General features: G+C 40.7%; 1 protein-coding gene across 1 annotated transcript; it reads right to left on the bottom strand.

Annotated features, from left to right (window-relative positions):
* Nucleotides 1-4,166: 4,166 nt before the first annotated feature.
* On the bottom strand, nt 4,167-4,880 carry LOC121994864. Its single transcript, XM_042548758.1, has one exon. The coding sequence runs from the start codon at nt 4,878-4,880 to the stop codon at nt 4,167-4,169; it is 714 nt and encodes a 237-aa protein (XP_042404692.1).
* Between the last annotated feature and the right edge of the window lie 9,315 nt (nt 4,881-14,195).

The following is a 14,195-nucleotide window of genomic DNA, read 5'->3' as shown; positions in this document are numbered from 1 at the left end:
TCTAGGAGCACAAAGGTCATCTAATGGCCATAAAGATTTGGGATACAAACCAAAAGCTAAGAAGGATGTGCCTAGTTATCATAGGGTTCCATATAGTTATGGAACGAATCCTAAGTCTAGAGGTCAAGTCAAGGATACAAGGGAAGATATCCCTAGAAGTATCTTTGCAACCAAAGTGACTAAGACTTCTAAGAAGTCTAAGAAAGTCACGAACAAGGTTACAAGGGAGGCTATCCCTAGAGTTGACCTAGAAAATGTGACCAAGGCTTCTAAGAAGCCCAACAAGGTCACTAGGAAGGTATCTAGGGAAGTTATCCCTAGTGAGTACCTAGAGCATCCAAGGAGCACCAATAGGTGTTGGGTTCCTAGGAGCATCTTCTCTACCCCATAGATGGGTTAGAGAGTGTCAACTCCGATTAGAAGGGTAGTTAACCCAACTTTGAGGAAATTGACACTCAAGGAGCATTTTCAAGGTTTTTGTTAACCTTTGAAAATGAAATGGAATATTTTACTCCTTGAAAGAGTAAAATGTGCCAAGTTGGAGAAGTATTGATTTTATTTTAAAGTGGCACAAATTTGAGAAAACATAAGAACTACCAAGTTGGGATTTTGGTATGTTCTTAGGAAATTAAAGGCAAACTAAGCCTTAATTTAAAAGTGCTACTCTTGTGGAAAAATGAAATATGCCAACAATTGAGGACATATTTATTTTTAATTGGCATACATTAATCAAGGAAATTAGAAATGCCAATTTAGGTTTTGGCATTTTCTTGAAGCACTTTAGGGCAATCTAGGTTTAAGTCGTAAGTTTAGCTAAGATTTTAAGGATACTTAGATAGTTAATCTAGGTATATTTTATTTATGTCAAACCTTGCCATGATTGTTTGCCCATCATATGCCATGACATCATGTCTATTTTTGCATTCATGTTTTATTATGAAAAATCCAAAAATACCATGTCATGACATTCATACATCATGTAATTATAGGAATCTTTCTTTTGAAAGTTATTTTATCTTGATGTATGCCATAACATTATCATGCATTAGTTTAATTCCCTTGTAATTAAGGACAAATGACATTTAACAACCCTTATTAACAAGTGACATTCTAGGTGGATGTCTAATATTTCTAAAATGCCTAGATAGATATGCATGATCCCTAGATTAGGGCAAAAAACCAAAATCTACATCTCACAAAGACTATAAGGTGACTTGTATGTGGTTTAGTGCACATTAGATACAAGTGAGATGTTAGGATGATGAACAAAACTCAAGATGTTGATTTAGTGCATTCCGTTGAGTTTTAAATTCATCAAAACACATAGTTATGTGTTTCCCCATCATTGGGAAAGCTAATGTACAAGTCATGTGCATTATGTCCAAGGAACATGATGGGATATTGGTTTTAAAAATGTTTTCAAAATGATTTTGGAAAACCTTGGTGAAGGCTATCTTTTGATAGTAATCACCATTGAATAGTTAGACACAAACTTGAAGAAAACACTAAAGTTTTTGCAAGTTTTCAAGTTTGTGTCAATCTTTGAAAATATTGAAGTATTTTCATAGAAAACTATTTTTCCGTGATAGTAAATGCCCTAAATAATGTCTACACGAAATTTCATAATTTTTGGATTTTTGTAGAATTTTCTAGGGGTTTCTGAAGTTGACTGAAATGGAATTTCAGCAACTATCAGAGCTCCGATCGATCCATGGATCGATTGGAGTTTCTGAATCGATCCGTGGATCGATTCAGAAGGTAATTCCGCGAGCAGAAGCTCGCTGGATCGATCAGCCGATCGATCCAGGGAGTCTGAATCGATCAGTGGATCGATTCAGAAAGGTTCAATCGATTGGAACCCAACTCCAATCGATCCAAGTTGCTGATTTTGGCTGGGAAGGCCTGATTTCAGCATCTTTGAACCATGATTAGTCCGTGTAACCATTCCAAACCCTTAAAAATACATTTGTATACACAAACCGGATGTTTTCGTGTTGAAAACAAGGATGGAATGGTTAAGGAAGACTTCGTTGAAGTTTAGGTTGAGGTTTGTTTCAAATTTTGAATATTTGAACCTCCAAACTTCTAAAATTTGGGTTTCCTAAAGTTTTAGGGATTCTAAGTCATTGTTGGTGCAATGACAGAATTTACCACCATGTCTTTAGGGGGAGGGACTCTTTAAAGACATGAAAATTATTTTTCATGAACCTTGGAAGGTGGTCAACCTTCCGTTAAGAACATGCTCAAGGTTGAGCGTTTGAACTTTAATGGGGAGTGGATATCCTCATTGTTCAAGTGGCTTCAAGTGGATAATGCTCAAGGATGAGCATTTGCCTACATTGGGGGAGAATGTAGGGTTAAGGTTAATGAAGGGTATGGGATCTTCATTATCGTATTGGTCACAATGAGTGAAGTTGTGTACAACGACGAGCAACTCTTCAGGGGGAGAGTTTTCAACAATGGGGCATTTGTTGAAGAGTGCCAAAAATTGAGGCACGGGTTGATGTGTGCTCAAAGATGGTTTGATGTGTGCCAATAGGGGGAGAATGAAAGGGAGTAAGTTAGGCTTTCATTACCTAGAGGGAGTTTGCCCTCTTAGGGGGAAAATGAAAGGCTTAACTTATGTATTCATTACCTAGTGGCATGAAGAAGGTTCAGGCTATGGGATTAGCCTAACTTACATGTGGTATTGTAAGTGATAGTGTTGGTATTGTCAAACATCAAAAAGGGGGAGATTGTTGGTGCAACATCCCCCAGGTCAAGGTTGACCTGGTTGACCAAGCTTGAGTCTTGGTGTGGGTTTCGATGTTTGACAATGCAAGGTTGATTGAAGAAGAGTCGAGTAGGTCAAGGATGACCGGATACTTGACTGGGAAGTCCTAACTGGGATGTTAGGCAGAAGGAAGTCCTAGTGAGTGAAGCTAGGCAGAATGAAAGTCCTGGTGAGTGAAGCCAGGCAGAAGGAAAATCCTGGTGAGTAAAGCCAGGTGAAAGTCCTGGTGAGTGAAGCCAGGCAGAAGGAAAATCCTGGTGAGTGAAGCCAGGTGAAAGTCCTAGTGAGTGAAGCTAGGCAGTATGAAAGTCCTGGTGAGTGAAGCCAGGCAGAAGGAAAATCCTGGTGAGTGAAGCCAGGTGAAAGTCCTAGTGAGTGAAGCTAGGCAGTATGAAAGTCCTGGTGAGTGAAGCCAGGCAAGGGAAAATCCAGATGGATCAGGGATTGACCAGACATCTGGTGGAAGTCCAAGTAGGTCAAGGAAGTGACCGGATACTTGGCACGACGAGAAAAGTCCAAGTGGGTCAAAGGGATTGACCGAACACTTGGTGGGAAGTCCTGGCAGGTCAAGGGAGTGACCAGATGCTAGGCATAATGTACCAACAGGTCAAGGTTGACCGGATGTTGGTTTGGGAGTCTTGGAACTTGGTTTTGGGCAAAAACCAAGTGCTGGATCGATCAGGGGATCGATCCAGGAGCTGGATCGATCAGTGGATCGATCCAGGCTTCTCCCAGCGAACAGAAAGCCTCTGGATCGATCCGTGGATCGATCCAGATATCCCAATCGATTAGTGGATCGATTGGGACGCGGCTGCTTCGCGCGATAAGCGCTGGATCGATCCGTGGATCGATCCATGGATCGATCCAAAGCCTCCCCGATCGATTGGGAACATTCGAATCGATCGGGATCCGACCGTTGGCGTCGTTTATAGCTGCAGGCGTGCGATGGCTGCGGCATACCTTCACCGATTCACTCCAGATCTCTCGCCAGCTCCTCCACAGCACTTACAAAGCTCAGATCGCTAGTTCTTGAAGGATCTTGGAAGTTTTCCAAGTCAAGAGGCGGATCAAAGCCAAGAAGAGAAGCTAGGGTTAGGGTTTATACTCATTGTAAGCTTGTAAGCTTGTATTTCTTGTATCCTTTCCCTCTCTTCTTGTATTGAGTCTTGTAGGGCTTCTCCGCCCTTGGTAGTTACCATAAAGGAGAGTTTTTACTAGTGGAGGGTGTGTGCGTTGGTGTGGATCCTTGGATTAGTCACCTCTTGTGAGATGGATACCAAGTAAACCAACCGTGTTAGCGTGTGTGATTGTTTCTGTTATTTTCCGCTGTATATCCTTGAAGAAACAAGCACCGAGCGAACGCGACGAGCTATTCCCCCCCCCCCCCCCCCCTCTAGCTACTTTTGGTCCTAACAATCAAGGTCTTCAAGAAATCAGCATTCTGTGCCGCGATCTGTGGGCAGTACCGCAACACAGAGGTAAGCTTTGGGCCGTCCAAGCCGCATTCCCGGAGCAACTCAAGGTTGGGCTGGATCTTCTTCTCGATGCTGTACGAAAGAATCGTTCGGTTTCTCTTGAACAACTTCACCAGCGCATCCTTGGACCCGAGAAGGCCTTGCCAAAATTCGATCTTAGGTACAGTACGTTCGTGTTTGATTCTGATGGCGGAGGGATTCGACCAGACGAGCTGGACGATGTCGGATGGGGAGAGACCCAGATCTTCGAAAGCTCGGAACTTTGGCGCAAGTGTCTTCTCTACGTCCAAAAGAAGACATTTGGGTGAATAAAGTAGGAGCTTTTTCACTGATGCGTCATCGAAGCCGTAACTTTTGAGGAAAGCAAGGACGGAGTCGGGCTGCTGCCGGGATTGGATGCCCTTGAGAAGCTTCGAGGCCTCGGTGGCCTTCTCCTGGTCGAAGCCACATGAGTCGACGAGGTATTGGACCATGAACATGTGCTTCCCAGTGGCGGATGCGGCGCCGGCGGCGGTGGCGGAGTCCGAGTAAGGTAAGACGGCAAAGAGGAGGGAAGCATAGTGGGGGTGAGGAGAACGAGTGAAATACACGGTTTTGCAGAAGGAAGAGAAGTAGTGTAGCCTCTTCATCATCTCGCCTTTGGAGATTTCGATTTGCTCCCCCAAAACCCTAGCATGTTTATATTGCTCCGGGATTTTTTTTTTTTCAAATTTTGTTATTTGTCCTCAGAATTTGATAATTTACATTTTACCGGCTAGTTCAATTCGTTGGAAAGAAAGTTAGTGAAACTCACATTTCACCTTTCAAATTTCACATATATTTTCAAAAGTACGTATACACTTTTGAGATCATTGAAATGTCCATCATAATTTGCAAGTACATTATTTGTACACCTCCGAACCACATTGCCATGGCTAGTGGACAAACAGAAAGAACTCATGGACCGATAATTCGATTCTCACACTAGTATTATCGTATATTCACGGTGAACAAATTACCATGCCGCTAGGACACGATCAGCGTTACTCAAGGTGGTGGTGACTGTGCTCACTCAGCGTCTCCGTCAATTTATCCTAGACTAATACAAAAAAAACAAATCATGAATAACTACTAGCATTTAAAATAATAACTGGCACATCGTAGTAATGGCTATTAACATTTGGAATAGTGACTGATACATGAGAAAGATATTTACCCCTGCTATGCTGAGATTCAAATCTCAAACTTCATCAGCACTACTCAAGTTTATTAAGAGGACGTTTGATTCTTTTATAGGAATTGAAATCAGAATGTGAATTATTATATTGTAAAATGAGAATAAATATGAGTATGAATATAAAAAAAAGGTAGCCCGATACACGAAGCGTCCGCTATGTGGGATCCCGGGGAATGATCCATTCTACGCAGTCTTATTCTACTTTTTGCAAGAGGTTGTTTCCAGGATTCAAACCCGTGACCTTTTGGTCACAGAGCAATAACTTTACCATTGCGTCAAGACTCCCTTTCAAATATGAGTATGAATATCACTTTTAAAAATAATGGTTAGTTAGTTAAATATTTTCTATCGGAATCAATCAAAATTTCTATTTTTACCTTTAGAGAAAAATAAGAGAAAAAAATAGATGTGAGAGAAAGTGAATGTGAAAAAAAATTGATAAAAGAGAAAAGTGTGATGAGAAAGAAAATGTGATGGGAAAGAACGAAGAGATAGAAAGTGTAATGAGAAAAAATGAGGAAAGAAAGTGCGATATGAGAGAGCATGGTGGCAAAAGGTGACTGCGCTCTCCCCCAGCACCCCTACCAACACGTCCCAGGGTCAACACGGAGGAGGTAAATCACGGGTGACTACTAGCCTTTGGAATAGTGGCTAACGCATGAGGGAGACATTTACCTCAGCTATATCAAGATTCGAACCCCAGACCTCATGGTGGCAACACCTCATACGTTAGCCACTAGACCGTCTCGAGGGGAGAGATTGAGAAGAGAGAAAATATGATGAGAGAGTAAGTATGATGAGAAAAAAATGAGGAAAGAGAGTGTGATGATAGAGAAAGCATGATGAGAAAGAAAATGTGATGGAAAAAAATGAAAAGAGAAAAAGTATGATGAGAGAGAAAATATGATCATAGAATGAGGAAAGAGAAAGTACAATGAGAGAGCATGATGGCAAAAGGCGAATACGCTAATATAAATATAAATACAACAAAAAAAAATTTAAAATAATAATAGACATTACTTATTACACGTTGTAGCAGTTAATCGGAAATAATTATTACAACGTGAAGCAACTTATCGACAGTAGCTGCTATAATATGTAACAGCTTATCAATAATAGTTGCTACAAGTAGGGATGATCGCGAATCGGGTTAGTTCGATTATTGAGATAAAAAACTATCCGACCCTACTAGATCAGATAATGCAATAACAAGACCCGACACCCGGCCTTATATCCGGTGGATTTTTTTTTTTCGGTTCAGATCAGTATAAACAGGTTGATCAATTTGACGGATTGACTACTCACCCCTGCTTGTTGTATAAAACTTCTGCTAATGTAAATTCCAAGTAAATGATCTATTGTAAAAGTAAAAATTGATGGATAAAAAATTTTAAGATAACAATTCAAATATATATTAATAGGATTATTATAATTTATAAAATTAGTTAGGATTTTTAACATTTTATTAATTAAATTATTTAATTAAAAATATTTATTAGATAAATATATTTTTTTAAATAAATTAGGTGGAAAGTTTAATATAAAAGAATTTTTATTTTTTAAATTTTACTAGTTTACGACTGTTGAAAATAAATTTTTATAAATTATCATTTTAAATTTTATTAATAAAATTAAATCTTTCTAATAATATTTTATAAAAATATATATATATATATATTTTAAAAAATATTAGTTATTTAAAAAAAAAACATTAAAGCCTTAAAAGAAAATCTGACTAAGCCTCCGGAATCATTAAGACAGCCCTGAATTCAACAAATTTAAAATCGTAAAAAAATGTCCACTGATATTTCAGAAAATCTCTACTCTTAATCTTAACCATCTTCAACAGGTGATTATGATTTATAGTTTAGAATCATTGATAACGATTTAATTCATGAATCGTGACAGTTTAACATTATTATTTATATTTTAAATAATATTTAGAATTTTATAAATGTGTAAAATAAAAATAAAAGACCCTGAATTCAACAAATTTAAAATCGTAAAAAACTGTCCACTGGTATTTCAGAAAATCTCTACTCTTAATTTTAACCATCTTCAAAAGGTGATTATGATTTATAATTTAGAATCATTGATAACGATTTAATTCATGAATCGTGACTGTTTAACATTATTATTTATATTTTAAATAATATTTAGAATTTTATAAATGTGTAAAATAAAAATAAAAGGCAAGTATTTATTTAAATTATCTATCTATCTACATATGATAAGGCAAGTAGAATTATATAATTCGTTAGGTAAATCCTGAGATTTGACCATTTGCTCATTTGATAAATGATAAATCTATCATTCACTTACCCTCTTAGTTCAGCCAATGGAGATAATTAGACTCCTTTTATTATTTTTTTATAACTATTCAATTATCAAGTAATATTTTATCTTTAAGAAAAATCAAGAGTTATCAATAATTATATCATACTACACTCTGAATGTGATGAGATGTATATCACATTATTTATATTTATTAATTAAATTTGTATGTTATATATATATATATATATATAATTTTATTATTAAATAAATTATATAGTTTGATAAATTTATTATTGAATATATCGAACAAATTAAATAATCTATAATAAAAAGATAGAATAAGACTAATAAATAATTTATTAAGAGAGTCAGATTAATAAATTTAATAAATTAAAGATATACTATTCTCACATTAAGATAAATATTTTTTTTAAAAAAATAATTCAATAAAATAAAATGTGTAATAATTCCGTATTGAAAAATTTTGAACAAATAAATTAATTTTTGTTGGACTACATTATTAATATAATTAAAATAGTATAAAACATTTTTTAAAATCTAAAATAAAAAAAAATTTAAAAATAAATATTAATAAATAGATGTTTAATCATGATTTAAACTGCCAGTTCACTAATTTACTTAGGATTCGGTCCTTAACCGGTCCCTCTAGAAATGGACAGGATTGCATATTAGGCCCGTTGAACCGGATCAACAAGTAATTAACTGGGACGGATTCAATTTAGATCGAACTAGACTATTCCTAAGCCCTTTCAATGTACTAAGAACTAATAATGACCCTCTATCTACTAGTCTGGTTTGGCTCAAACTTATATTATTCCAAATTTGTTAACTTGCTATGTACTGTGGGTCACCACCAACGAAACTTTCCATACACAATTTGACAAATTGTGCATTGTTCCATCTATTATCTTCCCTTCACCGAGATGCTCAATAACCCACTAGATTTGCATGGCTCTCCGATGGGAATTTAAACTTTGACTTAATCGGTCGTTTCATACTTGATATCTAATAATTAACGTGGCTTGAATCTAATGCTAAGGTGGTATAATCCAACTTTCATGGCGTGGTCTAATTTGCTAGTAAATTGAGTGCATGTTTAAAGATGGGTGATTTGTCCGGTGTCATGAAATTTTTTTTATCGATTATTAAAATAAATTAAAAAGTATACAAACTCCTAAGGTATAATATACCCTAGATGATATTTAAATCTTTATTGTCTAAGGAGTTTGTCTCACCTCTTACCATTGCACAAAAGACTTAAGAGAGATACAATGAGCGTATGTCCTGTAAAAGGACACACGCGGACTTCGAACGTTCTATACGACAGGCTTCATAACTATATATAGAGATAAATTAGATAATTGAATAGATTATCACATGGGAGAATATTTCTGTTGGCTACGTCTAAAATTGATCCTTGATTAATGCTATAAATTTATCACGTGGGACCGATAAAATGAATGTATGTGAATATACATCAAAGAGTGCCATTTTTTTTTTTGCTAGACCTCTCTAATAGTTATCATTCGATCATTTAGTCATTAATTCCAATCGTTGTCATTAATCTTAGACGTCAAGTCATTAATTTCGATTCAATGGCCATTACTTCTAGTTGCCTCTGTTAATGTCAACTGCTTTGGCTCTTAATAATAGAAATGATGATGATTGTGGGCCATGCTCGCTTGTAGCTAACAACTGCATAGGCGGTAGCAATTGTCTTGAGAAGACTTGTAACCTATTGAACTTGGATGGGATATAGGGTTTGGGGAGCTCGAAGTGTTCGAAGGGAAAAGCTTGGAGAGGTTGGAGTTGAGAGATCGAGGAGAAGGGCCCCTTCAAGTCGAGTAGAGATATACAAAACTTAATTAGGGAATTCTAGTTAACAAGATGCTAAAGTTTACCTCTACGAGTAACTAGGCTAAGTTGGAAAAGGTCATTGAAGAGGTTGACTATCAAAGAGAAAGTCTCCCTAATGGAGGTGAATAAAGTTGAGTAGGAGAGGTTGCCCACCTAAGAACTTCCCTAATGGCAATGCTGAAAGGTAATAAAGCAAAGTTGGAGAGGTCGGTCATCAAAGACCTTTCCTAATAGCCGAGCCAAAAGGGAACAAGACCTTGTTAGAGAGGTATACGTGCCGCCAAAGAGCTTCTTGGAGCAGAATTAAAAGGGAGTAAGATTGAGTTCAAGAGGTTGGCTATCAAAGAGATCCCTATTAGTGCAACAGGAGAGCTCAATCTCAAGACCTTAGGAAGGCTTTTAAAGTTTGGGAGAGATTTGCCAAGGTCAACCCTGAAACTTTTAGACTAAGCATTGGGGTTAAAAGGGAGCTCAGTCTCAAAACCTTGGATAGATATCCAAGGTACGTATAAGAGAGGCTAAGAGAAATTAATCTTGAAATTTTGGACAGACCTATGAGGTCTAGAAGAGATTGTCTGAAAGTTGACCTTTACCCCTTAGATGATCCATCGAGACTAGGGAGACTTGATCCTAAGATTTTGGACGAACCATTTAGATCTAGGAGAAATTTTATGAAGGTAAACACTAAAATTTTTAATCAAACCATAGAGACTAAAGGAATATTTAATCCTAAGATCTTGAATAAACCTTTGTGATATGGAAAAGACTATTCGAAGGTCAACCCCAAAACCACCAGGAGAATCACTAAAACAAAAGGAGAATCAACCCTAAGATCTTAGATGTACCTTTATGTTAGGACCTATCAAAGTTAGAGAGAGGATGAATAACTTTGATTACTCTGTCCTCAATTGTGGGCTCATCGTTTGAATGCACAACGGACTACTTGAATCAAACTTGACTCTAGATACACAATATCTTGGCTTTACTTGGAATCCGCCTCTTAAAGAAACTAATCCAAGGCCAAAATCCTAGCGATTTACCACCACAATAACCTTCTCCTTCTCGGATACCTTCTAGAGGCAGAGAAATCTCTTACACCACTTATTATATACAAAGCAATACACAAATGAAAACAAAGAAATAAGAATAATGTAAATATGACACATCTTCGCATTGAATGCTTTGTTGTGGCTTTGGAATACCTCTTAATGGTTGGAAATGCAGCAACACTTCATCTCTAAACAAATGTAGATCCGCTACATTAATGACCCTCTAGTGTCGGCTGCACAGATATGAAGGGAGGTACATACAGGTACACATGCATAAGGTGCATGATGGGGTAAACTCTAGGTCATTAGTTCCTGAGAATAGACCCCTGATCATTACACTAGAGATGTCATGGCCCACCATCTGTGCTACGCCCTGGGGCCCTCAATTTCCCTCGAAACCCTCTTTAATGGTTGTTGATTGGGCTGATTTCCGCCTATCACCAATTGATTGTCACACTATAATTCGACCGTTTAAATTTACATAACAACTATTTTTACTTGAGCAATCGATTGCACCAATTAATAGTTATCCACTAGTCGAACTAGCCAATCGATTCCACAATATTCTGTTCATGTGACACACTGCCAATCGCCAATCAATTGGCCTAGTCGATTCCACTAATCGATTGGCTTAGTCGATTGCACCAATATATTGGCCCAATCGACTGCACCAATCGAGTGATAGTAGTCTAACCAGCCAGTTCAACCAGCCATCCTTCTTTATCACCTCAAAATTTGAATGCAGGGTTTAGGATAAGCAATTGATTGCTATTTCTTGGCAATCGATTGCTATCTTTGTTTTAGCCTTTTTAAGGCTAAACTCTCACCTTGCATCGTATCTGATACGGTGGTAAGGAGGGGGGCCCGCACGGATAGCGGTCAACGACACATGGAGGTCAAGGTCAAGAGGGTCAATGTACGAGCATGACCGATCGGATAATGCACTTGGCCGATCGGATAATGCACTTGGCCGATTGACTTATATAGAGCCCGAGCCGGCGCTTTGACAGCTCGGCCGTTGGCCGAGCTTCCGATGCTCAAAGTATGAAGGATTGCGGGCCGAACGGATTATCCGGTCGGCCAAACGCCAAACAGCCGACAGGGTTCCTTAGTGCTGAATAGCAGGATCAGAGCCGCAACTGTGGACCACACAGACTATATGTTTGGCTCGACCAAGAGGTCAACTCTGGAAGATTGGCCGAGCGGTGAACTCGCTCGTCCTGATTACTATACCGGCTGGGAATTAGCTGCCCGTGCGACTCTCCCGCCCGGCCCGATAACAGACAAAAGACTCGGAAGCAGACATAGGACGGCAGTTGGCGATATCTTCCTTGAGACGAGCGCCGCTGATAAGTAGCATGGTCAGGCGGCCGGATCAGACAGAGAATCGTACGATGGAAGCTTTCACTGTCATGTCAGAGATATGTTCGGACGGTTAAGGTATGGCATCAGGCACGCTTTTCTGACACACTCATTTCGAGGTATGCTTTGAGGGGCGTGCACACCTCGAGAAGCGTGCACACGCCTCCCCGAGAGCCCTATATAAGGACCCCCAGACTTCGACGGAGGTACGCGCGATTATATACTGTAGCTATAGTCTCGTTACTCTGCTTCGATTTTTGCTTGTCGTGGCCTGACTTGAGCGTCGGAAGGTTGTCGCCGGAAACCCCCTCCCGGCTCGGCTTTGTTGCAGGTACTTGCCGGAGGTCCACGTCATCCCAGAGACTACGTGAAGCTAGCGGAGAGTGCCACGTCCCTAGCGTCTGTCGACTCACTCTCGTACAGGAACAAATTTAGCATTGTCTGTTGGAACGTACCTGAATTCGAGCTGAGAAGATGGAGGAGTTGAACATCTACACATCGTGAAACTCTCTCAGGAAGAACTGGATGCGCTCATTCAGGCACGAGCAGCGAAAATCATCGAACAACAACAAAAGGTGTTAGCTGAGCGGCTAGCCCAACAAGCAACCTCGGCATCTGGGGGCCGAGCGGCAGTTGAAGACCGACCGGAGCAGCTCTCCATCTGGGGACAAAACAAGGGTCTGACCAGCACTCAAGCAAAAGCGTCGCCCGCCCCAATACCATTCCACCGGACGTTGTTTCAGATGCCCTTCGAGGTTGCCCAAGCCAACCTAGATCGCGGGTCTTCATTAGATGAGGCTCCCGTCCGGGATGCGAAAAAAGGAAAGGCGCCCCGAACAGATTCGGCTCCCGAGCAGATCAACAGGCAATTCTCCGAAGCAATCCTTCAAGATCCGCTCCCAAGGCATTATGCCTCTCTGGCGATCGGAGAATACAACGGCACGACCGACCCGGACGACCACCTTGGTAAGTTCGATAACGCCACCACCCTCCATCAATATACAGATAGAGTTAAATGCCGAGTCTTCCTCACTACCCTATCCGGCTCGGTACAACGATGGTTTCGGAGATTGCCGGACGAATCCATTCGGAGCTTCAAAGACTTCCGAACGACCTTCCTCCACCACTTCGCCAGCAGCCGATGCTACCAGAAGACCAGCGTCAGTCTATTCTCCATGAAGCAGGGGCCGAGAGAGACTCTCCAAGCCTACATTCAGCTCTTCAACCAGGCGGCCATGGACATCCCCACGGTCTCCTCCGAGACCATGATGCACACCTTCACTCAAGGCCTGGTCGACGGTGACTTCTTCCATTCACACATCAGGAAGCCACCCCACGACTACGACCATATGATGAGGAAGGCGAGCGAGTACATCAATGTGGAGGAAGCTCAGGCGGCCCGAAGGAAGGAAACGCCGTCGGAACCTGCAGCCCCAACCGAGCGGAGGACTCCGGTCAGCCATCAACCACCAAGAGAGCCCCGAACCGAGGGAACACGGCCACATCAAGAAGCAAGGCCGCATGCCGTCCAACACGTAGCGACCGAGCGGCCCAAGCCAAAAGGAAAGGTATGAACTCCCATGTTTTGTGCCTTTCATCAATCAGCGAGCCACAACACTCGCGACTGTCAAGGAGCACCCACGATCGCTCAGCCAGCCCCTAGAGGATACTGTCGTTGATCGCCTTCGCCCGATCGGTGGTATGGGCATCACAACGCCGGAGGGCAAGAAGAAGATCGTTGATCACCCGAGCGGCAGCACCATCATCAGCCGAGGAGAGGTGACCACCCTCGAGCCTCACACGAGCGAGGAAGACAATCCGCTCGGGAGGAGGAAAATAGAAACAATGCCACTCGGGGGAAAATCAACATCATCGTCGGTGGACCAACTGGTGGCGACTCCAACCGAGCCAGAAAGTCGCACGCTCGGTAGTTACGGATCCACGCCGTGGGCTGCAGTCAAGAGCGGGCGTAGGGGTCCGAGATCATCTTTGGTCCTAGGGACCTCGAGGAGGTCGAAGTGCCGCACGACGACGCCCTCATCATCCGAGAGGTAATAACAAATTATACTATTCACCGCATATTCATTGATACAAACAGCTCGGTCAACATTATCTTCAAGAAGGCGTTCGACCAGCTCCAGATTGACTGAGCCGAGCTGTTGCCG

Source organism: Zingiber officinale, chromosome 6A (genome assembly GCF_018446385.1).
Source record: "Zingiber officinale cultivar Zhangliang chromosome 6A, Zo_v1.1, whole genome shotgun sequence".
In the NCBI taxonomy this organism is placed as follows: Eukaryota; Viridiplantae; Streptophyta; class Magnoliopsida; order Zingiberales; family Zingiberaceae; genus Zingiber; species Zingiber officinale.
Note: the sequence above shows the minus strand (reverse complement) of the source record. Positions and strands in the feature narration are given on the sequence as shown.